Source organism: Eschrichtius robustus, chromosome 7 (assembly GCF_028021215.1).
Source record: "Eschrichtius robustus isolate mEscRob2 chromosome 7, mEscRob2.pri, whole genome shotgun sequence".
Lineage (NCBI taxonomy): Eukaryota > Metazoa > Chordata > Mammalia > Artiodactyla > Eschrichtiidae > Eschrichtius > Eschrichtius robustus.
Genome location: NC_090830.1, coordinates 77,362,801 through 77,390,654, shown reverse-complemented (window position 1 = coordinate 77,390,654; position 27,854 = coordinate 77,362,801). Strand labels below are relative to the sequence as shown.

At 38.6% G+C, this 27,854-nt stretch overlaps 1 protein-coding gene across 1 annotated transcript in view; it reads left to right on the top strand.

Moving 5' to 3' along the window:
* The window catches only part of MICU1 (mitochondrial calcium uptake 1), a 224,210-nt gene that overhangs the window by 159,512 nt on the left and 36,844 nt on the right, over positions 1 to 27,854 (top strand). The window contains exon 9 of the mRNA XM_068547778.1: positions 21,345 to 21,482. Within this exon, the coding sequence (XP_068403879.1) occupies positions 21,345 to 21,482 (138 nt within the window). The remainder of the gene's footprint in view (positions 1 to 21,344; positions 21,483 to 27,854) is intronic.

Sequence of the window (27,854 nt, the reverse complement as noted above, 5' to 3'; positions counted from 1 at the left end):
TTTAGTAAAGGCTTCGGGTTAACAGTGAGAAAGCCAAGCAACCATAGGCTTTGCAAGTAGCTAGAGACACATTCAAAGAAATATGTGTGAAGCAGAAAAGAACCTATTAGGCATAGATAGCTTCATCACACCCATTCGCACAATCACTGTCAATAACACCATCTCATGTTACCACTTCTGTCCGTATCCAACACCATTCGAGTCTAAACTACAGTTATCTTTTGGCTGAGCTACTTTAGTTGCTTCCCAACTAGTCTTACTATAGCCACTTTTGCTTTCCTCATTCTTCTTAGAATAAAGACTTAAACCAGTACCCCTGGGCTCTGTATAATTTGACCTCTGCCACCTCTTCCTCCAAGTTCATCTCATACCAATCACTCTTCCACCCAAGGGCCATTGCACTAATGTTGATTTGCCTGGAATACTCACTTCCTCCTTTCCCTTCCCCTAGTTACCTCCTTCTTATCCCTCAGAGCTCAGTTAGACCTCATTTTTTAAAAAAATTTATTTAGTTTATTTATTTTTATTTTTGGCTGTGTTGGGTCTTCGTTGCTGTGCACAGGCTTTCTCTAGTTGTGGTGAGCAGGGGCTACTTTTTGTTGCGGTGCGCGGGCTTCTCATTGCGGTAGCTTGTTGCGGAACACAGGCTCTAGGAGTGTGGGCTTCAGTAGTTGCGGCACGCAGGCTCAGTTGTTGTGGCTCGTGGGCTCTAGAGCACAGGCTCAGTAGTGTGGCGCATGGGCTTAGTTGCTCCGCGGCATGTGGGATCTTCCCAGACCGGGGCTCAAACCCATGTCCCCTGCACTGGCAGGTGGATTCTTAACCACTGTGCCCCCAGGGAAGCCCCTAGACTTCATTTTATGTTACGTATTTCCAAAGCACCCTGTACTTTTTCTTCAGATAAGTTAATTATATAGTCATCTGATTATTTCTTAAATACCTGTCTCCGAACACTCCTCAAGAACTTTTTTTCTTTTTCCTGCTGAGTCTCTTTATTTTTCTTGCCAACATAATAATTTGCATACATTCAATAAGAATCTGTCCTACTTTCTTTTTTTGAGTTTCATTTTATTTATATTTTTAAACAGCAGGTTCTTATTAGTTATCCATTTTATACATATTAGCGTATATATGTCAATCCCAATCTCCCAATTCATCCCACCACCACCACCCCCCGCCACTTTCCCCCCTTGGTGTCCATACGTTTGTTCTGTACATCTGTGTCTCAATTTCTGCCCTGCAAACCGATTCACCTGTACCATTTTTCTAGGTTCCACATATATGCGTTAATATACAATATTTGTTTTTCTCTTTCTGACTTACTTCACTCTGTATGACAATCTCTAGATCCATCCACGTCTCTACAAATGACTCAATTTCATTCCTTTTTATGGCTGAGTAATATTCCATTGTATATACGTACCACATCTTTATCCATTCATCTGTCAGTGGGCATTTAGGTTGCTTCCATGTCCTGGCTATTGTAAATAGTGCTGCAATGAACATTGGGGTGCATGTGTCTTTTTGAATTACGGTTTTCTCTGGGTATATGCCCAGTAGTGGGATTGCTGTGTCATATGGTAATTCTATTTTTAGTTTTTTAAGGAACCTCCATACTGTTCTCCATAGTGGCTGTATAAATTTACATTCCCACCAACAGTGCAAGAGGGTTACCTTTTCTCCACACCCTCTCCAGCATTTGTTGTTTGTAGATTTTCTGATGATGCCCATTCTAATTAGTGTGAGGTGATACCTCATTGTAGTACACTCCTCGAGAACTTTTGATAGAGTATTGGGCTCATTATTATTTCCTTAGCGACTGTCACAGTATCTGACACAAATTAGATGCTCAGGAAATAGTGATGAATAGTCCCTCAGATATGGACAAAAGCTTGATGAAGGTGCACACACATGCACACACCCTCTCAATCTCTCTCATAATGGCATCATTATGTTTTAGTAAATTAAGCACCTTTTGGGTTATCTACTCAACTTCCAACAATTCCCTCTTCTCCAGGATTTGTCCCACCCTACCTCCCAAACACAGGTGTGGGCTCCTGGAAGCCATATTTGTACCTTGCGCCTCCCACTGCTTCTCCTCCCATCACCCTCCCCTTCCCCCACCTCAGCTAATTGGATCGGCAGTGGATACCCAACCCAGGTTGAACCAATCAGTTTCTCCACAGGAAATTTGAAATTGGTACTAGGGATAGTTGGTCTTTTCTGATAGTTGCACTATAACATACAAACTCCAGAACTCCAGGGTAACCATCTGCTGCCCACTGTGTAGACCCATGAAGTGCAGAGGAAGAAAGGCTAACAGAAAATGAGGAGTGAGGCAGCTACATAGAAATGAGAGCCCTGACAATGTTCTAGTCCTGGCTTTCAGTCTTTTCCCTTTCATGAGCTTGCCTTTGTTTCTTGGGGCTCCTAAATTTCTTTTTTGCTGAAGCTAACTTGAGTTGGTTTCCATTATGTACAACCAAAAAGAAGCCTTACTACAACTAGAAAAACTAAAAATAATGACCTCAAAACATGCCCAGAATAAGACTCAGTAGTCTCTGAACCCATAAAGTAAATGAACAAACTTCAAATGACTTTCAGGTACCTTATAGGGTATCATAGTGAGTTTAGATTATTTTAACTAACTGCCGTGTTGAAGACCCGTATGCTTAAGCATGAAGAATTCCTAATTAGCTCTTTTTAAAAACTGAGAGTCTACCACGTAATTGAAAAGTATCTCCTATGTCTCTTAATTTGCTTTAAAAAAATGAAAAACTAACATTTAAGAAAAACCTTCTTAATTAGCTCGGTGACTTAAAAAAACAAACAAACAGAAAACCTTTAGTGCTGAGGGATTTAGCATATAACCTCACTCAGTGGTTACTCGTTGGTCTCTAAAACATGTAATTGGCCTGGCAGAGACAGCTAAACTTATTGTTAACCTAGAATACAATAGAAATAGAAAGCAAGTTCTCTTTCTATTTTTAACCATTGTCATCTAAAAGAATTTAATGACTTTCCTCCATTTTCCTATGTCAGGGGAAAAACATATTATCTTTTTTTTTTTAATGAAAGAGAATGATCACTGAAGTGATCTTGTCCATTAGATACTTTGCCTTTCACCTGCCTATGTTCGGACTCATCATTTCTTCCCACTTTCTACATTAAAGCTGCAGTGAGCTGCGTATTTCTAAGCTTCAGTCTCAGTCTTTCTTGCATTTGTCTTTATGCTTGTCAGTCAACGTAACCTGAATTCTAATTTCTGTATATTATTTCACTCTCTAGCTCTCCATTTTATGTTCCAAAAAAATATTGGCAGCTTCCAAGGTAATTTTTAGTATATTAAAAAATAATAACCAGTTCCATAGTACCTAATAAGCATGAGCTCACTGCCTATGTAGTAGCTTTCTGAATGGTCAGATATGGGTGATAAGATTAAGCCAATCAAAACGGGATCAGTCATTTTAAGAAGTGAGATAAATTGAGATTTGAGCTCTGGAGACCAAAGAATGGAATGAATGTATTCCTAATTTTACAGATAGTGTCGTCAAACTATAGTTTTTTAGTATTTTCCAAGAAGGTAGAAATTTGAGAATATACAACTTAATATTCAGCTTAGTTCATGTGGGTAAAAACAGATAGAACCGTTTCATTGTTTTAGTGTAATAAACCTATGTTTCTTACAGTTAAACTGTCTAGCTTTTGTGAAGCATAGAGAGTTGTCATGATGAATTCCTTGAACACAGATGTTTTTCAAATTGAGCCACAATTGATTTTTTCATATCTTGCGTCTGTGACATTGTTCCTATAGAAAACATCAAGCAATAACTATTTTTAATGATGCTGTCTCCTCCTGGGTATAAACTAGCAGTTTAACTTATAATTGCCTAAGTAGGTTTTCTTTTTTTCATATTTTTTTAGGCATATGTGTAGTTACATGATCGTAAATCAGCCTCTGGTCATGGGCTTTTTAAATCATTTACTCATTAAAAAGTAATGTTACATAATTTTATCATGCCTATAATCATGTCAGTAATACACATTCATGTAGGGTAATTTTAAAACCCACCAGACTGTGTTGTGGTCTTGGCTTTGTCCCATTTACTCTTCATATCTCAGGTTCCTCTTATGTAAATAGAGATAGTCACTATTATACCTATTTTTTTTAATATTTTTAATAAATTTATTTATTTGTTTTTATTTTTGGCTGTGTTGGGTCTTTTTTGCTGTGCACGGGCTTTTTCTAGTTGGCGAGTGGGGCTACTCTTCGTTGTGGTACACGGACTTCTCATTGTCGTGGCTTCTCTTATTGCAGAGCACGGGCTCTAGGCACGTGGGCTTCAGTAGTTGTGGCTCGCAGGCTCTAGAACGCAGGCTCAGTAGTTGTGGCACATGGGCTTAGTTGCTCTGCGGCATGTGGGATCTTCCCGGGCCAGCGCTCGAACCCGTGTCCCCTGCATTGGCAGGCAGATTCTTAACCACTGTGCCACCAGGGAAGCCCTATTATGCCTATTTTAAAGGTAATTATGAGAGTCAAGAGAATAGGAAGCGTTTTGTACATTATTGTTTCTCAGCCCACTTGTTTATTTGTGTCCCATATGTAGTAACTGCAGGGTTTATAGTTTATTCTTACATCTCCTATTTCCATAAATTTTTTGCAGAAGTCCAGTTTTTATAGGGAAAGAGAGTTTATAATTCAACTTTCCATGCCCTGAGCATAGTTCCACTCTTGCCCACCTCTTTTCCTTTTCTTCTCATAAACATGAAAAACATTCATGTGAAGAGTAGAAAGGAGAGAGTTAAGAGAATTACTTAGTTGTAGTTTTCCTTTCCTTTCTCAATTTTTTTTCTGTATTGTCTTTGTAGAGGACAGAAAGTTTGTTTCTCTTTAAACAGAGCTGAAGTTAACAGAAGCAAAATTATTATTGTTGTGTTGTATTATTATTATTATGTGTAGCTAAATAACATTTTTTATTAATAGCAGCTAACATTTACTGAGCTCTTAGTGTGTGCTAGGCAGTGTACTACCGTATTTCATTGAATCTAAAACACAAGCATTGGTGAGATGTACCATTATTTTATGTACCACTAAAAAAGAAAAAAATGCTGTCAAGTAAATCATAACAAAAACGCTTTCTCTGCACTAAAAATATTTAGTTAATGCCTATTAAAGTACTCCTTTAGGCTTAGATTTTTATTATATGTCATCCATGTGCATTCATCAAAGGACATTATAAGCAAAATAAATTGGTCTAAAACTTCCTCACATTCAGGGCCCAGTTCTTCTGAATTTCTTTTTGACTCAGAATCATGAATGTCTGTGTTTTTCCACACCAAACTGTCCTTTGAACCATCAAGAGCATTGGTATTGCAGCATTTCTTAAAGGAATACTCCACTGTTACCTGGGATTTTCTTCCAAGCCACTGACACTCATTCTGCAAGCTTTGACATCTTGTATAGGCAGTGACAACAATGTCACAACTGCTGCCTGGCCAACAACAATTGTAAGAAGCGTATTGCTTTCAGAGGTATTAAAATGTAAAAAATATAAATAAGTAAATATATCAAAATATTAAATAAGGTGATTATTTCACATGTATTATCTAACTTAACCCTCAGAATAATCCCACGAGGAAAGTACTGTTATAATACCCATTTTACAAATGAGGGACCAAGGGGTTAGAAAGGTGAAATAGATTGCTCAGGAGTTTACAGTTGGTAAGTGACCAACTGTAAAAAAAACAAACTCAAGTCAGTCTGACTGCAGATCCTGTATTCTTGCCACTGTAATATATTGGATTCATTTATACACCCCAAATAATAAAGATCTCTGATATGGACACAAGAAGAATACCCTAATTCTTCCAGAGAGCCAGAACAGAGAATACATAGAACTGCATAAAGTTATTTCCCAGAGGCTACCAAGCTAGAATTTCAGTGAGTAAAGACTACATGATAAGACTCCTGCAGATACCTTCAGCTGAGTATAGATCCTACATTTCAGACTTTTAATTTAGATGAGTGGGTCTCTGTGTTTTGATCAAAATATTCTCATTTTCCTAATGGACTGAAGTGTGACTATAATGATTTTATGACATCTACCCTGGCTTGAATTTTATGAATATTCATGATATAGTAGTTTTTTAATACCAAGTGACAGAAGAAGGGAAACTTTACTGATGGGTTTTTGTGGTTTTTATTTGAATGAATAAATGTACCTGCCGTTCTCAACTAATTTATCATTCCAGCATAGTTCTCAGACTCTGAGTACAAATTATTTTGGCCTACAGAGTCTGGCATTGCCTATCTTGTCTGCATCCTCCTGTGTGCTTATTGATTTACCTACCTATTTTTATTGTTTCTTTTAGTTTGTTAGAGGCAAACTGAATATTATTGAGAAATTTTATGTGTAACTGGACTCAGGTAAAGGAGCAAATGGAGCTTCATAGCAGAGGCCACGGCTAATCATATCCTTGAAACTCTAGGGGCAATGTTAGGATTTTTTTTCTCCCCCTGGGAATAATTACAGTTCTAGAGTAGTGGCACAGTCTTTCCTTCGGTATTCAAGAGTGTAGGCTGAAAAGGGTGTCTTAGGTTCCTACTAGATGATAAGTAAAGAATTGTAGGTGAGTCTTATAAATGAGGCAGAGATTTAATCAGCCAACCAAAATTATTTATTGAGTACATGCTGTGTGGCCCAGCTCTGGCTATGACATAGTAAAAAATACAAGGCATGGACTCTTCCTTCAAGAAGTGTATAATGTTAGGGACTTCCCTGGTGGCGCAATGGTTAAGAATCCACTTGCCAATGCAGGGAACACAGGTTCGATCCCTGGTCCAGGAAGATCCCACATGCTGCGGAGCACCTAAGCCCGTTCGCAGCAACTACTGAGCCTGCACTCTAGAGCCCGCAAGCCACAACTACTGAGCCTGCGTGCTGCAATTACTGAAGCCCACGCACCTACAGCCTGTGTTCTGCAACAAGAGAAGCCACTGCAATGAGAAGCCCGTGCACCGCAACAAAGAGTAGCCCCCGCTCGCCGCAACTAGAGAGAAAGCCCACGCGCAGCAACAAAAACCCAACACAGCCAAAATAAATAAATAAATAAAATAAAAAGAAGTGTATAATGTTATGAGAGATATATGTACTTTCAAAAAAGAAAGGAAAATATAATGCAAATTATTTTATTCTATGAAGCCTAGACCTTACCTATTGTAAGATTTCAGAAAACTCAGGAAAATCAAGTGTGTTTTGGAATAATCAGTAGGGCCAAAAAGAGAGGTTAAGTTCGAGAAAGGACAGGGTTTGTACATATAGATAAGAAGGGGGAACAACATCCCAGACAGAGAAGATAAAGAAAAACCCAAATGCTTAGCATAAAACAAAGTCCTTTCTCTAGAGCCGTGAGGTATTCCAAATCCTTTCACAGATGATGAAAGACTCCTTTAGAATACAGAATGTGTAAAATTGATTGAATTCTTCTTGCCATAGAAAGGCTTTATGTTTATATTTTATTGTTATCAAAAAACATTAGGTACATAATCAACACAGCTTGGGGGAGTTTATATTGCATATTTTAGTGAGTTGATGGCTAATTTGCATCATTCTGGTGAAAACCACACAACTCAGATTGGGACTTTTTTTTTTTTGGCTGCGTTGGGTCTTTGTTGCTGCACGTGGGCTTTCTTTAGTTGCGTCGAGTGGAGGCTCTAGGCGCGTAGGCTCAGTAGTTGTGGCTCACAGGCTCTAGAGCACAGGCTCAGTAGTTGTGGTGCACGGGCTTAGTTGCTCCGCAGCATGTGGGATCTTCCCGGACCAGGGCTCGAACCCATGTCACCTGCATTGGCAGGCAGATTCTTAACCACTGCGCCACCAGGGAAGCCCTCAGATTGGGATTTGAACCCACTGTCTTTTAATTGAGATCACACACCTGGTCTCAGGACTTAATGAAGCTCAGGTTCTTTATGTCTCATCGCAGAAAGAATTCAGTGAGAGACAAAGTGATAGGTAAGAAGTGGGATTTATTTAGAGAGATACACATTCCATAGACAGAATGCAGTCCATCTCAAAAGGCTAGAACGGCCTTGGGAGAAACACACTTCACAGACAGAGTGTGGGCCATCTCAGAAGATGAGAGGCCCCGAAACATGGGGTGGTTGGTATTTATGGGCTGGGTAATTTCATAGGCTAACAAGTAAGAGGATTATTCCAACGATTTTGGGGAAGGGGCAGAGATTTCCAGGAATTGGGCCACTGCCCACTTTTTGGCCTTTTATGGTCAGCCTTGGAACTGTCATGGTGCTGGTGGGTGTGTCACTTAACATGCTAACATATTACAATGAGCGTATAATGAGGCTTAAGGTCCACTGGAAGTCAAATCTTATGCCATCTTGGACCTAACCGGTTCTAACCAGTCTTTGTCATATCCTCAACAGCTCTGTCATTCTTTTAAAAGTTGTGCTCTGCCCCCTTCCCTGCTGTTTCACTGGGACCCACTAAAAATGTATATCCTCCTTGCCTCTATTAGGCAAGTTTTGATATTCTGATCATTTGCCAGTAATTGCTGCTGGCAAGCAGTAAGTCTGCTGACTTAGAGAGTTTTTCTCCCATTATGGAAGTGGGAGAAATTACCCGTATTCTCATATGAAAATGGTAGCAAGAAGAAATGTTTGCCTCTCTCCCCATTTCTTTTTTTTTGATCATGTAGTTTTTGACCTTTATTTTCTTAATGTGTCTTACCTTCATTGACTTTCAGTTGTTAAACTATCCTTTCATTTATGGGATATATTTCACTTGGTCACAGTATTTAATCCCTCTTATATATTGCTGGATTGGGTTTGCTAATATTTTGCTGAGGCTTCTATTTTTCTTTATTCAGTCATTCACTGTGATGAGGAAGTGATCAACTATGAATACACCAAGCCCAGAGTAAACTGTATGTCTTAACTGTCATCATTATTTTTTAACAGCTTTTCACACTGGCTCCTGCCTTCCAGTTCACTACACCTATAGGTAAAATCAGCACATCAGGCCTTTTATAGTGGTCATTAGGTGTCAAGTAATGAACACGCTAAACTTCCAACTTTTTCCGAGTGCTGACATACTGTCAGCAATGCTCGGACAAAAGCAGTATGGAAATATGTTGTGTTTTCAGCTAGACAGTAGATCCCAGAGAGCTATCTGCAGAAATAATGAAGTCAGAGGAAAACAAACTGACACTCAAATGAGAAAAAATAGCACTTTGCTTTCCTACCACGATTAATCCTTGGTTCTTATCTCCTAAAATTGGAGCTTTTATATTTTTTTCCAATAGATAGTCTTTCTGTTTTCCAAAACTCTTGTGATCTCATGAAAAGAAGAATGTCCTTGAACTCTGAATAATGTTGGGCCTCAAATCTCAAAGGAATATATAGTGCCAAGACTAAGGTTTTTTTCATGTTGCTGTGATTTAGAATAAAATGGTTGTTGAAAGCAGAAATTGGATATGGTAAGACCTACTGCTTGCTGAAAGAGTTACCTTAGAGAAAAAAATAGTTTGAGACTAACGTGATATAGCGATTCCATGTGGAAACACTAACTTCATAGATTGATTGGAATATTAAATAGCTGTTAACTGCCAGAATTTGGGGCTTGTTCATATTGATCAAGGTCATATCTTAGGAAAAAATAACCGCACAAATTTTGTATAATTCAAAATGCTGTGTGAGTTAGTGTATGGAAAGCACTTAGAACAGGATCTGGCACATAATAAGTGCTATATAAGTATTTGCTATTATGAATGATAGAGAATGGATTATTCTTTAACAACCTGAGGAATTTTTCTAACTAAGTCCTTTTAGGCCTTCTTTTCTTTGGAACTGAACTATTTTTTTCTTGCTTTCTCCATCACTCCATAGCTGATTATATACCTTTAAACAAAAAAAGGAAGTTAACTGGAGTGAATTTCCTTGAGCTTATTCCCTCAATAAGGAGAATTGGGTTAAGTTAGGCTTAAATGACCACATTTTAGTCTAAATTCCCAAACATTAAGACTAGTTTTAAAAAAAGTCAGCAGACTGGAGGATTTTACTTTACTTTAATTTAATTTAATTTATTTATTTATTGGGGTTTTTTTAAAGATTCCCAGTTGATTTTATTTTTTTAATTAATTTTTATTGGAGTATAGTTGATTTACAATGTTGTGTTAGTTTCTGCTGTACAACAAAGTGAATCAGTTATACATGTACACATATCCAATCTTTTTAAAATTCTTTTCCCATGTAGGTCATTAGAGAGTATTGAGTAGAGTTCCCTGTGCTATACAGTAGGTTCTTATTAGTTATCTATTTTATATATAGTAGTATGTATATGTCAATCCCAATCTCCCAATTTATCTTTTCCCCCCCTTCCCCCTTGTTAACCATTGGTTTGTTTTCTACATCTGTGACTCTATTTCTGTTTTGTAAATAAGTTCATTTGTACCATTTCTTTAGATTCCACATATAAGCAATATCATATGATATTTGTCTTTCTCTGTCTGACTTACTTCACTCAGTGTCTGGAGGACTTTTTAAAACAAACTTAGCTTTTGTTCTGAGGATTTAATCACTTTCATTGATTGACACTGAGGAATATGTTTTAATATTTTAGGTTACGTTTCCTTTTTTTAAATGAAGAAATGATAAGTCAATACTTAATTAGCCTCTTATCTAACAAGGAAAGAGTTGCTAGATATAAACCAGTGAAACAAGTTGCGGAGAGAAAGATCCATGCGTTTCACCACAATAAAGATTTAAAACTTCTGTACATAAAACGGACTTAAGCAAAATTAAAAGATGGGCAAACTGGGTAAAAAAATTTATACTGTATTAATTAAGGGCAAATATTTTTAATCTTATAAATTAATGAGACAAATATCCGCACTTCTCTAAGTAAACAGGCAAGGAACATAAAAAATTCAGCGGAAGAAATAGAAATGAGCAGTACACATGTTTGAAAAATGGTCAGCCTCACTAGTAATCAAAGAAATACTAATTAAAATGGGTTACCATTTTTATTCTAGCAAAGATTTTTAAAAATTATACTTGATGTTGTCAAGGGTGTTCTACTATACTATTAAGATTATAAATTGATACATCTTTCTGGAGATCAATTAGGCAATATATATCAAAAGCATTCAAGAGTTTATACCTACCATTTTTTTTTGAAACATAGCTTGAAGATATCTCCAAGTGATTCTTTTTTTTTTTTTTTAATACATTTATTTATTTATTTATTTTTGGCTGAGTTGGGTCTTTGTTGCTGCTCCGGCTTTCTCTAGTTGTGGTGAGCGGAGGCTACTCTTCATTGCAGTGCGCGGGCTTCTCTTGTTGCAGAGCACGGGCTCTAGGCGTGTGGGCTTCAGTAGTTGTGGCTCGCAGGCTCGAACCCGTGTCCCCTGCACGGGCAGGCGGATTCTTAACCACTGCGCCACCAGGGAAGCACTATACCTACCATTTTTACACACACTAGATTGGCAAAAAACTAAAAGTCTGACAGTACCAAGTACTGGTGAAGGTGTGAAGCAATGGGAGCTCTTATACATGGCTGATAAAAGTATTGGTGTGATTCTTTTGGAAAATAATTAGATATTATCTTGATAAGCCAGCAGTTCCACTTCTAGATATATACCCTAGACTTGGAACTCTTGTTACTATTTCACCAGGACACTGGTATAAGAATATTCATAATAGCATTGTTCATAATAGCAAAAGGCTGACAATAACTCAGATGTCCATCTATAGGAAAGCTGATAAATACTGGTATTTTCAAATAATAGAAATCTATAGTAGAGTAAAAATGAAAGAAGCATGCTTAAATGTAGCAACATGGATGAATTCTAGAAATATAATGTTGATTGAAAAAAAGCAAATCGCAGAAGAGTACATCCAGCATGATACCATTTTATAAAGTTCAAAAGCAAGAAGAAATAAATAATATTGTTTAGGGATGCAAACGTGTTTTAAACTAAACAAAAATAACAAGACAATAGAGAAAGAAGTCCAGTGGTGGTTACCTCTTAGGGGAGGCAGAGGGATGAGCTTCAACTGTTCGTTCTAATGCTTCCTCCCTCAGATTAGTGGTAGGTTCATGGGTGGTTTTTTTTATTATGCTTCATGACTTGTCTATTATATATATTATTTTGTATATATCAAATACTTCATAATAAAAAATTGTAAGAGCCTATAGATTTTTATTTCATAATTCATTTCTAGAGATCAACCCCAAAATAATGATGAAAAAGTAAATACAGAAAAAGTTTATCCCAGTGGTGATATTTATTATAACCAAAAATTGAAAAAACCTAGATGTCCAACACTATTTTTTATATCCTGCTTTGTTCAACAATGATTTAAGAAAGGCTTAAAGAATACATTCAGTGAGACAAAAGATAAAACTTGCTGAAAAATGAAAGTTAAAAGATGGAAGAAGGTTGGGACTTCCCTGGTGGTCCAGTGATAAAGAATCCACCTTACAATGCAAGGGACGCGGGTTCAATCCCTGGTCAGGTAACTAAGATCCCACATGCCACAGGGCAACTAAGCCCATGTGCCACAACTACTGAGCTAGCGCAACTCAGCTAGAGAGCCTGCGTGCCGCAAACTACAGAGCCCACGCACCCTGGAGCCTGTACGTCACAACTAGAGAGAATCTGGTGCGCAGCAACAAAGAGCCCGGGCGCCACAACAAAAGCTCCCACATGCCTCAACTAAGATCCTGCATGCCAGAACTAAGACCCGATGCAGCCAAAGATAAATAAAATAAATAAATAAATAAATAAATAAATAAATAAATAAATCTTTTTAAAAAAAAAGATGGAAGAAGGTTGAGAGAAAGCCAGGAGTAAGATTATCAAAAATATGTCATAAATTCCTGTTTTTATTAGAGGGGGGCCACAAACTTGACTCTAAGCTTTTAGTAACCAGGATAAAAAAGGAAACATGATTGTTGGTACCTTTAAGATAAGAAAACAAATCAACTGTTTTGATTGAGACCAGAGAGAAGTTTCTCCCCAGATTAACTGTGTGAGCAAGTTATTTAACTTCTCTCTGCTTTTGTGTCCATGTCTATAAAATAAAACAACAACAATAATAATAGTAATACCTGTTATATAACATTGTGAGGATTGCATAAGGTAGGTTCCTAGGACAGCACCTGGCAAGTTAATAAGAACTCAAATATGTTACTGATTAGCCATATTTAATGACATTCTCGGGAGTTCCCTGGTGGCCTAGTGGTTAGGATTCTGGGCTTTCACTGCTGTGGCCCGGGTTCAATCCTTGGTTGGGGAACTGAGATCCCACAAGCCTCAGGTGAGGCCAAAAAAAAAAAAAAAAAAAATGACATTCTCGAGCATATTCTTACAGAAATCAATATCATGGAAGTAGGTATTAAGGGAGAAATGGAGAGGTAATCCTTGCCTCAGATAGGAAATCCTCTCAACAGTAGGACAGAGTGCTGTGAATTAATTTTCTGGTGTTCTGTCTCTGTTCACTTGCTACATATTTATTGAGCACCTCCTTTATGGAAGTTTTCTGTCTAGTAATATATGGCCAGATTACAGGACTTATTAAGTTGTTCTGCTTCAGCCACCTCTAAGTAGTTTAATCTTGAAATTATTCTGTTGTGTTGAATAATAAATAAAATTTGTTGCATTCACTTTTTCTGCTCTTCAAATATGAAAGTAGTATTCTGTAAACAGAGACTGGCCAAAAGCAATTATGAAAAACAAAGTGAGACCTAGTACGCTGAATTTAATTAATACCTACTAAGAACAGAATAATCAATTGAGGCACTTTCCTGAGAAGTGATATCATGGTGATAAGAATATTAATTGCTGGGGCTTCCCTGGTGGCGCAGTGGTTGAGAGTCTGCCTGCCAATGCGGGGGACACGGGTTCGAGCCCTGGTCTGGGAAGATCCCACATGCCGCGGAGCCGCTAAGCCCGTGAGCCACAACTACTGAGCCTGCGCATCTGGAGCCTGCGCTCCGCAATGGGAGAGGCCGCGACGGTGAGAGGCCCGCGCACCGCGATGAAGAGTGGCCCCCGCTCGCTGCAACTGGAGAAAGCCCTCGCATGGAAACGAAGACCCAACACAGCCATAAATAAATATAAATAAATAAATAAATTTATAAAAAAAAAAAAAAGAATATTAATTGCTACATTTATTGGAATTCTAACTATGCGCCAAACTCTGGACTAATTTCTTTACATACATTATCCCATTTAATCCTTACAGCACTTTGAGGTTGTGAATATTATCTCTATTTTTTAGTGGGAAGATTTTGAAGCCTTAGAGGGAGTAAGTCACAGCAGCAAGTATGTGTTCAAGCTGAAATTCAGACCGAGGCCTTGCTGATTCTAAAGCCTGTATTCTTAGTCATTTAAATATATTACCTTGTATGGAATGAAACCCAAACTTATCAAACCTTGAATCCCTTTGTTCCAGATTTAAAATATTTTTCTCCAACACCCTTAGTCAAATATGATGATGTTTATTATCCTGTATTAACTTCATACATCAGTCTTGTTATCTTCCTAATTTTTACTATCAGACTGGAAAATTAATCTTTTTCTGGTCTGTGTGATTGGTACACATGTCTTTTAGTCACTTGATTTGCTCTCCAGCATGAACTTTCTTAATTAAGTGAGATAATCCTATATTACTGTACAGGATTGAAATTATGACTATACACAGCTGCCTGCTCTGTTTTCAACCCCAAGGCACTGACTCCCCTCTGCCTGTTTATCTTAATTTTTTTATTAATTAATTAATTTATTGCATTATTTTGGCTGCACTGGGTCTTCGTTGCTGCGCGCAGGCTTTCTCTAGTCGCGGCAAGCAGGGGCTACTCTTTGTTGTGGTGTGCGGGCTTCTCATTGCGGTGGCTTCTCGTTTGTGGAGCACGGGCTCTAGCCACGCGGTCTTCAGTAGTTGCAGCGCGTGGGCTTAGTAGTTGGGGCATGCGGGCTCAGTAGTTGTAGCTCACGGGCTGTAGAGTGCAGGCTCAGTAGTTGTGGCACATGGGCTTAGTTGCTCCGCAGCGTGTGGGATCTTCCCAGACCAGGGATCGAACCCGTGTCCCCTGCATTGGCAGGCGGATTCTTAACCACTGCGCCACCAGGGAAGTCCCTTAAAAACCATTTTAAATGGAAAGAATCCTTGGATTTGAAGTAGAAGAGTCAAGCAGCTTAGTTTGGTAATCTATAACCTCATGGTCCCAGATGCTAATGGAGTGTTTTGGTCCTTGCTCAGGGCACTGAACTATGTTGCCTTCATTCCAAATTGTAGGCCTTCTTCCTTAGCCAAAAGACAATCATATTAGGGTTGACAGTGAAGATGCATCTTATAATTAAAGATCAAGAAAATTCAGGCTCCAAGCAGTTTGACCTGGGGCTCTCTAATGTCCGTTGCCAATTTTGTAGAAACATAGATTTCATATTCAAACTGTGGAATGTATGTTATGCTCACTGGGTGGTTTGCAGTAGAGAACTTTGCCTGTAATGATTTTTCCTCCTGATGGGCAAAACAGTTTTTCTGAGACTCCTGGTAGTAGCAGCAGTGACATGGTTCAGATCTCAAAAGCCAAATACTGTCAGATTGAAAAACATAGATATATTCAGCTCAGTGGCTTGAGATTACTATGCATTACTTGAATCATACAGTTCAGAAGCTAGAAAAAGCCTATGAAGAAAATTATCATTCTGAAATACTTGTAAAAGGGCAGGATTTACTCTGAGGGATAGAGTCTCCTGAAACATAATTTTGTGAAAGAGAATAAGGTTGACGTTTACATTTGTTGAAATATATTAACTTCAAAAGACTTTAATAAATCAAGACCCACTTGCAGATACTGATTTCTTTTTCCTTTTACTATTTTTCTAGTCTTATTTTGGCCTTTGTTTATAATACATGTTTTCTTCTCTTCCTGACTTCCCTTCTTCCTTAAATCATTTCATCTCTAGATGCTAATGGATATATAGACCATCTGTCCTTCCAAAAAGCTGTTCTTTCTCTCAACAAGGGGCAAGGGTGGGAACAAGAAGCCAGGAAAAATCTTGCAGACAGTCTTTTGGCTCCTCTCCTCTGACCCCTCTTTGCCTGCCCTGCAGCCCCCTGGGGAAACAACAGGGAGCCAGCAGCTTATATCTATTTGAGAAAGTGGCAGTGGCACAGAAGAGAAAATGCTAAGTTGTTCATTTCTCTTCCTAGACTCAAAGAAGCAATGCAGATGGTGAGTGGTGTGCTGGAATGCACACGTTCTGTGCCACAAGATCCAACAGAATGGAATTTCTTTTTATTTTTTTTTATTTTATTGAAGTATAGTCAATTTACAATATTGTGTTCTTTTCAGGTGTACAGCACAGTGATTCAGTATTTTTGCAGGTTATACTCCATTATAGGTTACTACAAGATAATGGGTATAATTCCCTGTCCTATACAGTATATCCTTATTGTTTATCTATTTTATACATAGTAGTTTGTATCTGTTAAGCCCATTCCCCTAATTTGTCCCTCCCTCCTTTCCTCTCCCCTTTGGTAACCATAAGTTTGTTTTCCATATCTTTGGGTCTGTGTCTGTTCTGTATATATATTCATTTGTATCATTTTTAGATTCCACATATAAGTGATATCATACAGTATTTGTCTTTCTCTGACTTATTTCACTAAATATAATGTTCTCTAGGTCTACCCACATTGCTGCAAATGACTATATTTCATTCTTATTTTTATGGCTGAGTAGTATTCCATTGCATATATGTACTACATCTTCTTAATCCAGTCATCTATTGATGGGCACATGAGTTGCTTCCATGTCTTGGTTATTGTAAATAGTGCTGGTATGAACATTGGGTTGCATGTATATTTTGAATTAGTATTTTCATTTTTTCCAGATATATATCCAGGAGTGGAATTGATGGGTCATATGATACTTCTATTTTTAGTTTTTTAAGGAACATCCATACTGTTTCCATAGTGGCTGCACCAATTTACATTTGCACCAACAGTATAGGAGGAGGGTTCCCTTTTCTCCACACCTTCTCCACCATTTATTTGTAAATGTTTTGATGATAGCCAGTCCGACAAGTGGGAAGTGATACCTCATTGTGGTTTCAATTTGTGCATTTCTCTGATAATTAGCGGTGTTGAGCATCTTTTCATGTGCCAGTTAACCATCTGTATGTCTTCTTTGGAAACATGTCTATTCAGGTCTTCTGCCCATTTTCTGATTGGGTTGTTTGGGTTTTTTTTGATATTGACTTGTATGGACGGTTTGTATATTTTGGATATTAATCCCTTGTTGGTCTCATCATTTACAAATATTTTAAGTTTGATTAGGTCCGTTGGTTGTTTTTTTTTTTTCCCCTTTGGCCTTAGGAGACTGATCCAAGAAAATATTGTTACAATTTATGTCAAACTGTGTTTTTTTCTGGGAGTTTTATGGTTTCAGGTCTTACGTTGAAGTCTTCAAACCATCTTGAGTTTATTTTTATGTATGGTATGAGGGAATGTTCTAATCTCTTTGTTCTCCATGTGCCTAGTTCTCCCAGCACCACTTATTGAAGAGATGGTCTTTTCTCTGTTGTATGTTCTCGCCCCCTTTGTCATAGATTAGTTAACCACAGGTGTGTGGGTTTATTTCTGGGCTCTCTATTTTGTTCCGTTCATCTTTACGTCTGTTTTCATGCCAGTATGCTGTTTGGATTACTGTAGCTTTGTAGTATAGTCTGAAAGAGCAATGAAAATTGTGGGTGGTGTCCTGGAACACACACATTCTGTGCCACAGGATCAAACAGAATGGAATTTCTTAATTGTCATTGAAGTGGAACTTAAGAGGCTCAATCAATATTTGGTAAATAAAATACAAGCCAATCATATGAATTGCCTCCAGATATACAATTAGGAGCTTTCTACACTGTGATAATTTTGCAATAACCTACGTCTTTCCCCAAAGACCCTCTCATGACCTTGGGAATTACATTCATATGGTGCCACATGATATCTAGCTACTGCCCTTGAAAATTTAGCCATAATGCAGGTCCTTGAGAAACGACTCTTAAAGCTCCCTAGCCTAGTAGGTCTTCAGTGCTGCCCCAAATCAAATTACAGAGGAGGTAGTAAACTTTGAAGTGGGCTATACTGCATGGAGCTGAGTTTTATAGTTTTTAAGCCATTTCAGGTTCCAACCACATCAAAATATTAACAATAATAATAATGATAGAAAAAGATAAGTCTGTGTTTTCAAAGAACATTAGTAAAAATGCTAATTTGAGCACTGGAATTGTTACTTGGGGATGTCCACTGGAAATTGTCTTTACTGCCTTTGAAACATAGCAGAGGTGAGGTTTTATGCACCTGTGGAGGGCAGATGAATGCAGTCTTTCATAAGCCTCGAGCACACTGCTGCTGCTGCCAACGCTATGAATAGAGACATTGCAACCTTGAATCCATCTTGTAGGATACAGCTTAACTCATCTAGTTCAAATGTATGGGATTTCTCCACAGCTGTGAAATCTTCCAGTTAAGGGTAAAATGAGCACCCTAATTGTTGAAGCCTAGGACCATAGCTTTGCTTCGCTTGCTTTAAAGAAGCCCAACTTTGGCCGGGGAATCACATTTCACTGAAAATCTGATTTGAACACTGCAGATAGTACTCCCATTTGCAAAAATTTTATCAGTCCTCCATTTTGTTTCAGTATGGTAAATTGAATCATAAATCAAACTTAAATCCTGAAAACTTCTGGTACTGTCACAAATTAATCAGCTCTGTAGAAGTGATGGTATGACAAACATGAAATACTGAGTGGTTGAGTTAAAAGTGAGGCTTTCACTTAATATTGATGAAGTTGATTTCTTTGGAAGTAGTTTTGCTTCTCACTCAAATATGATTAAATCCCATTGCTTTATAAGTTCATCCAGAACAACATAATGCTATCCTATAGGATGAATATGTACTACTGCTTAAAAGGAGGAAATAGTATGATATTGAGATACAGTCTTTGGATCCAGATAGAGCCTCGTTTGACTCCGAGCTCTAACTTCATGTTCACTCAGTTTTCTCATCTGTAAAATGGAGCTCATAATATCTACTCCACAGGGTTGTTACAGAGATTAAATGAAAGAATATATGGGTGAAGTACCTGGCTCATAGTACATTTTCAGTAAATGATTGCTGTTGTTAAAATGTAATTTTTTGTCTTGCTCACTGACATAGTCTGACCGGTGAGGAGACAAATTAAGGTGTATATCAACTTACCAAACTAACCGAGGAAATAAAAACAGAGAGGGGAATTCCCTGCCGGTCCAGTGGTTAGGACTCTGCGCTTCCACTAAAGGAGGCATTGGTTCAATCCCTGGTTGGGGAATTAAGATTCTGCATGCCGTGTGGTGCAGCCAAAAAAAAAAAAAAAAAAAAAAATTGAGAGAGAATTTCATTCTTAACTACATACTTCCTTATTTTGTGTCTTATGTGTAAATCTTATCCTGTTACTAGATGGTGAAGTTCCTAAGGACAGAAACTGAATCTTCTACTTTCCGGTACTCCGCAATGACTAACACACTGCTAAACAACTAGTAGACATTCAGGAAATGTTTGTTGACATGACCTTACTTGGCCATGTCTTATGTCTATATATAACCCTCTTAGGAGAAGAGGATTATACCCTGCCACATAGGAATCTGAAAGTTTCCTGGTAACTGATATTTTCCAATAAAACCGTGGGGAAATTTTACCATCTTGAAATCGTTTTGCTTTCTAATTGGTTTCTGGGCCCATCTTTAGCCATTTTATTATTTATGCATTTATAAGTATCATTAACACTGCAGCTGGCATTGAGATAACTTTCTTCTCTCCATTTTTATTTTATTTTTATTTTTTTTTAATTTATTTTATTTATTTATTTTTGGCTGTGTTGGGTCTTTGTTGCTGCGCACGGGCTTTCTCTAGTTGCGGTGAGCTGGGGCTACCTTCATTGCGGTGCGTGGGCTTCTCATTGCGGTGGCTTCTCTTGTTGCAGAGCACAGGCTCTAGGCACCTGGGCTTCAGGAGTTGTGGCTCGCGGGCTCTGGAGTGCAGGCTCAGTAGTTGTGGCGCACGGACTTAGTTGCTCCGCGGCATGTGGGATCTTCCCCGACCAGGGCTCGAACCTGTGTCCCCTGCATTGGCAGGCGGATTCTTAACCACTGTGCCACCAGGGAAGCCCCTTCTCTCCATTTTTAAATGAAAATCTTAGTTTTCTGATATCACTTAGATTAGCTAGAGGTCCTTTATACTTAACCTTTCCATCTGCATGTTTAAATACACTTCATGATTTTTTAGTAGCTTTATGATACGTATGCATGTCTAATTGAGGCATCCTACGCTCTATACATTTTTTTCAAGCTCTGTTGTTGTTCTAGCATTTGATTACCATTTTGGGGGAAACCTGAAAACACTACTCTCCTTTGAAATGCTTAGTGGTCTGAATGTATAACAATATTAAGTACAGATCAAGGAACTGATAAGACTTTTACATATGTATAATTGATCAAATTTGTAATAATTAGCTTTTAAGTTTTCTCTGAGTAGCAGGGACATGGATGATCCAGAGAGCACTTATTACTAATACTATTACTCATGAATTTGAATGGAGTTTTAACATTGTTTTTATTCCCACAAGGAAGCTCCTGATCTAGAAGGTATATAAGATGTTATAGCAGCTCTTTTTATCCGTGAGGAAATTGAGGCTTAGAGTGGTTGGGTAACTTAGTGGCAGAACTGGAATAAGAACACAAATCTTTTGGGCTTCCCTGGTGGCACAGTGGTTAAGAATCCGCCTGCCAATGCAGGGGACAAGGGTTCAAGCCTTGGTCCGGGAAGATCCCACATGCCGCAGAGCAACTAAGCCCATGCGCCACAGCTACTGAGCCTGTGCTCTAGAGCCTGCAGGCCACAACTACTGAGCCCACGTGCCACAACTACTGAAGCCCGTGCGGCTAGAGCCCGTGCTCTGCAACAAGAGAAGCCACCACAATGAGAAGCCTGTGTACCTCAACGGAAGAGTAGTCCCTGCTCGCTGCAACTAGAGAAAGCCCACACACATCAATGAAGACCCAACACAGCCAAAAATAAATAAATAAAATAGATACATTAAAAAAAAAAAACACACAAATCTTTTGTTTCTGACTGATTTTTTTAAATCTTGGTGAGAATTATAGTTCAAAATATGGTCCCAGCCATCAGCTATTCTCTGCCATCCAACACAGTTGATTATTCCGCATTCCATGTCAGAGTACTTTCCATTTGACCCCATGAACACTCCTTCTGTTCCCTTCCCAGTTTGAACGCCATGACCCTGTGGATGGGAGAATCACCGAGAGGCAGTTTGGTGGCATGCTGCTGGCCTACAGTGGGGTGCAGTCCAAGAAGTTGACTGCCATGCAGAAGCAGCTCAAGAAGCACTTCAAAGAGGGAAAGGTAGGTATCTTTGCCTAGAGGAAGAAAAGGAACCATGGGAGCATATTGTTATTGCAAAGGCACTAACATAATGAGAGTGAAATAATGACTAATAATGACTGATTTATCTCTGGTACCTGAAAAAAAAAAAAGAGCAGTGAGTGAGGAAGAGGGGAGAGCCCTAAATGACCCCAGGTTTTTTGTTCAGACCACGGGTGGCACCGTGAACTGAGATTACAAATTTAAAGAGACAGGCTGGTTTACAGGGGGAGATAAAGAGTTCACTTGTAGATATCTTGAGTTTAAGATGCCTGTGGACTATCCAAGCAGAGATGTTTAGCAGCCAATTGGATATTCAAATCTACTTGAGAGGACTGAGATAGATTTGGGAATCATCAACACACTATTGGAATTAAAACCACAAGAATGGATGAAGTTGCCCAAGGAGGATATTAAACAGAAAAGAGCTATGAGCCAAGGGCAAGATCAAGTAGAACACAAACATTTAAAGAGCTCCAGAATGAAATCTTGAGGAAATGGTTAGAGAAATACCTAGAGGAAGTAGTGAAATCAAAGCCAAGGAAGAAGAGTGTTCATGAACTAAGGGATCTACAGTGTCATATGGGACTGAAAGGGTCCAGTAAAATGAGATGATAAATACCCATTGTTTTTGGTAAAATGATGACCTTTGGGAGAGCTGTTTTATTACAGTGGTCCAATTGGAAGGTATATTAGAACAAGAAGTAAGGAAGTAGAAAAGAAGGAAAGAGGAAGGAAGAACGGAGAGGAAGCTCCAGAAAGAAGGAATAGCATATGTTTAAAACTCTGAGGCAGTGTATTACTCTGCTTAGGCTGCTATAACAAAATACTACAGACTGGGTGGCTTAAACAACAGGAATTTCTTTTCTCACAGTTCTGGAGACTAGAAGTCCATGATCAATGTGCCAGCAAACTGGGTTTCTAATGAGGGCTCTCTTCCTGTCCTGTAGACAGCCATCTTCTTGCTATGTCCTCACATGATCTTAGTGTTTGTGCAGAGAGAGCATGCTCTCTAATGTGTCTTCTTATAAGGACACTAATCCTATAGGATCAGGGCCCCAGCCTTGTGACCTCATTTATCCTTAATTATTTTCTTAGAGACCCCATCTCCTAATATAGCCACAGTGGGGGTTAAGGCTTCAGTGTGTGAGTTTGGGGGGTGGGGGAGACACAAACATTCAGTCCATAACAAGGAGGAAAGATGAATCTGGCATGTGTGAGGAACTAAAAGGGGACTATTATGGTTGGAGCATACTAACAAAGGGGATAATGGTCTGAGGTGAGGTCTGAGAGGGAGATGGGGGCAAGAACATGCAGGACCTTGTAGGTGTGGAACAAGTTGGGGTTCTATTCATAGTGCAAAGAGAAGCTGTTAAAGGGTTGTGATCAGTGAAATGGCATGGTTGTGTGTATGTTTAAAGAGATGACTCTGGTTGCTTTATGAAGAGTAGTTTGGAAAGGAGCAAACGTAGAAGCAAAAAGATTGAGAATAAGATTATTAGAGATTTCAGGAGATGATTGGGCCTTTTTTGAGCAGCACTGAGATTAGAGACCATGGATTTGTGATGACACTTGTCAACACTGCTCTGTGACACCCTCCAGAGCTGTACCTCGTACAGGAAGAGGCAGATGGTAGAACTGAGTCCGCATCTGGGGTTTTCCAGGGGGTGGGATGAACAAACTGAACCAGAAACTAGTAAAGAGGCCAGATCTCTTAAAGATCACACGCGCGCGCACACACACACACACACACACACACATACACAGAGAGCAATGCAAGGGCTAGAACCCAGATCTCATTCTCAATTCAGTACCCTTTCCACCTGACAACAGTTAACCATTTGGCCGTGACTGGGAAACTGACCTGGCACTAAACATGTTCCATGAGGGATTGCCAAGGTAGTGTGGTGTGGTAGACATGGAGCTAGAAGATGAGTTCAAGTCCTACCTCAGAGATTTCTGTGGACGTTAGACAAATCACTTAACATTCCTGGCCTCATGAATTGAAGAGCCTTGTCCTAGATGCAGACTCTAAGCTTTAAAGACTCAGTAACTGAAAATAAGAAATAAGATTGCTAGTGCTTGTCTCAGTTTTCTTAGTTATTAGTCTTCGTGCAGGAAATCTTGCATGAATAGCATCGCCCCAATTTGGTGGAAAACAATTCTTATCAGCTAGACTTTTTCCTCCTTGTCTTGGATGTTGAAAAGCTGAACGGACCTCTGAACAGGCTGTGGACTGCAACTGAGAACAGGCTGGATTCTGAGAAAAAGTGTCAGCTTCTCAGTTCAGTCCAGCCCAAGGTGTTCCCTTGGCTGTGGAGGAAGACTCATTAACAGAAAGTGACAGAGGACAATGCTTTTCTCCCAGAGAGAACTCCTACACTACCTAGAACCCAGCTCATATCTGTTGGAAATTGTAATTCAGAAAATTAATTGCAAATACAGGTGGATTTTATAGGGAACACTCCTTTCTTTTGACCAGACTTATTTTTAAAGTTTAGTCCAGGCATTGATTTGACCTTAAAATAATTATATATCATGATAGGCTAATTCATGTTTTGTTGTGAATTTATATTTAAAAGCAATAAATTGGTTGTTGGAGACATCTCCCTTAAAGGAATAAAGTATTTTAGCTTTGGCAGGAGTCAATTTAGGACCTGAAGACCTTGCAAAAGAGCCCTGAAATGAAAGGACAGATTTTGTGAGATGATGAAAATCTGGGGTGCTAAATTATTTCTGGCCCAGAATTTCTAACCTGCCTTAGCAGGGAGATTGAGATTGATTTTACTCTCATGTTGATTAAATAGTTTGTGAACACAGCAATTAACTAAAATGAGAGTTAATGAAGGGCCTTTGCTCCTAAGGTTACCAGCCCATGTCTCTGGGACCATTTCCCATTATAGGGGGATCACTGTCTGCTTCCTAATTGCTTCTTTTGTTCCACTTTGGATTTGTTAACATGAAAATGTGTTTTCATTTGGCACATGTTAATCATTTTCTCTGTGGGGTTCTGTACAAAATATGAAACCAGACCTAAAAGATTGAAGGTCCTAGTGGTGGTATTAAATAAATATTTGTGTATTACTTTATGACCATGCAGTGCTTCACAGCCATTTTTCTTTTTTGTGTTTCTAACAGCTTTGTTAGATCTCATTTTGCCTTTGAAAATACAGAGACAGAGAGAAAGAGAAATTAATGATCCGCCCAGAGTCTGGACTAATAAAATCCAAGGCTTCCTATTACAGATCTTGTCCCTTCTCTAACAAAATTCTATTTCTCCTAACCATACTCTTCCTCTAAAGCAGTGCTTTAGACCTGGTCTCCCAGTAGGCTCGCTTGGGGAATTTTTCACAAATGTGGTGTTGGAACCCTCTTCAAAGTAACTGAATCAGAAGCTCAGTGGGTGGGTCCAGGCATCAACAGTTCTTAAAAGTCTCCCCAGGTGATTCTAATGTGCAGTTAGGCTTGCGAGCCACTGCTCTGGAAAGGCCTGCTCCATCAGCGTCTCTAGTTTTGTTCCTGAGTAATAGCTGGAAGAATTGGGGAACCTGCCACGCCTGGAAAAATTACTCTATTCATGCTCTGAGTAACTGCCATGTTTCTTATTTAACAAAGACAGATTTTTCTTCTCTTTCTTTCTTTTTTTGCTTTATGGGAAACATGTTTTGTTTTTGCCTTGTTTTAAAGTTTAGTCCCTATCCTCTATCAGATTGTCCCCATTCCCCTCAATATCTCTTTTTTCTGTGACTTTTTCTTCTAGGTCAAATCTGACTCAACTTTAACTTTTTTTTTACTTTCCATCCTCCAAATTACCTTCTTCTCCTCATTAAAAGAAAGACAGAATTTTCTGAGACTTCGTAAGTGTAATTCACAGTGGCGGTTCTCTATGATTAAGAGTGCAGAAACTGCAAACTTTAATAATTTAGCAAATCCACTCAAGGATGAATTGAAAATTACAGTTCAGTGGCAGACATTGCTATGTTCAAGACACAAAGCCAGGTGCTGTGAGAAAGATAAAAGATAAAACCATCACCTATCTGTAATAGTTTAGTAAAAAATAGATGTGTGCAAAGAACTATATAATTTCATATTCAGTATTTATTGAGCACCCACCATGTGCCAGGCACTCTTCTAAATATTGGGAATACAGGAATGAGCAAAACCAAGTCTCTGCCATCAAGTGGAGGGAGACAGATAATAAATAATTATGGTACAAGACAATTCACTCAACTTTGAGCCTCTTGAGAGCACTGTCTTACTCATCTTTGCCATCCTCTATACGATGTTTCATAGGCAAATGTTCGTCAAATGCATTGATGAATGTATATTAAGTACCCTAATAAAGATAATGAGATCTTTTGGGAGCACCAATGAGAAAGATTAGAACCAGCTGAAGAGACTGAGTAAGAATTCTTGTACCTTGGAGGAGGTACAATTTGAGCTTTGCCTGAAAGGCAGAGTAGGATTTTGACAAACAGAGGTTATAAAGGTATTTGCTTTTGCTATGTGTTTCCTCTTACAGCTCTATCCTCAGCAGTCTTTGTGTATAGCATTGCTTATTAATCTTGCTACTAGCCGTTAAGTAGGGTTAGTACTTATCAAACAATTTTAATAAAACTATTAGATTATTAACTTTTCATGTTTTCTGTGGATAATATTCATGTGGGCTCCCCTGTTCACATATTCTCACAGATATTTGAGAGTTGAACCACATTGTGGCCTTCAGAGGATATCAGATTCTAGAAACATTGCTAGCAGAGCCCTTGAAAAACTCTAACTCCAATTATTGGGTGCCCACCAAAGCCACTATGTATAGCACCCAAGGTGTGACCGTTAAACTAAAAAAAGATTAGAACTCTACTGATTTACTTTGTTTTACTGATGAGCTTTGAAACCTTTACTTCCCCCAAAGGAGTACTAAACTGTGAATTACTATTAAGAGATTTAATTTTATGGATTTTTCCCCTATTTTATTTTTGGTTTTCCACACACACAATTAGTTTCATATACCTCAACCTTTTCCCTATTTCCTATCCCTCAAGGCCCTACACATACCAGAGAAGAGAGTGTATTTCAGAGCATAACAGAGTAAATTCACTGCCGCTGGCTCTGTAGTAATGAGCCTGCCAGCTATTACTAAGGACTTTGCCCTACTATTTACTGAGTACTTTTTATGTACTAGGCATTTTACTTATCTTCTCCCTAATTATCACATCCTGCTTGGTGGATAGAATCCCCATTTTTGAGATGAAAAATACTTTTTCTGAGCCTTAGTTATTTGTCTGAGATCACACAGTGTCTTAAGAGGTGGCACTAGGATTCAAAGCCAGGACTGTCTCATTCCAGAGTCCATAATCTTCCTACTAATGAACCTGTTTATTGTCACTGTTTATTCTCCATGATTTGAATAAGCAGAAAGGTTTAGAGGAAACAAGAAAAACAGTGTTGCTATACTCTAGCCTATAGGTTCTTAGTGAGATAGCTAGAAAGGTAAATTATGGAATCAGATTGTAGAGGACTTTGTATACTAGGCTATGAAGTTTGCGGTCTTTCCAGTTGATAGTGGGTGTCACTGATATTTTGTCAGCAGGAGGAAAGAACATATGAAGAAAGTGATGTTTCAGGGCTATTAGAGTCTTATAGAAATGCAAGTAATTGAAATGGTGTAATTTCCCCCTGCTGCCAGACACCAACCAGTTGAAGAAAAGTCTGGGCTTTGCAATGGGGAAATGCTTTATTGGAGCAAGACAAGCACAGAAACATCTCTGAAAAGGTACCCAAGAAATTGGTGACAGTGACCACATGTAGGGAGGGAGACTGGATGACAGAGGGAAAGGAAGAATTACTTGGTACTGTGTAACATTTTGTACCATATACATATATTACCTGGTGTAAAAATAATTTAAATGTTTTTAAAAACTAAGCAGAAAATGGAGCAGATGAGAGATTAGATTGGTGAGAAACATAGCATATAAGGAAGAAGGAAGGAGACATTTTTTTAATGGACCACAGAGGGAGTTCAGGCAATTAGATTGATTCTTGGCAGATGGATTTGCTATGACCAATTAAAAGACAAGGCAAGGAAACAACGTTACAATGTGTTTGTACTACCTATGGCCTGCCAGCACTAGATATCTGGCTTTAGCGCTGACTCCAGAGGAAGCCAAATTTTCCTTCCCCCTCTTCTCATTCTACTATAACTGCTTTTTATTTTTTAACAGTTTTATTGAGGTATAATCTGTATATCATAAAGTATATATAAATTATTTTAAGTGTACAATTCACCAATTTACCCATCAATGATTTTTAGTAAATTTACAGAGTTAGGCAATCATCACTGCAATCTAGTTTTAG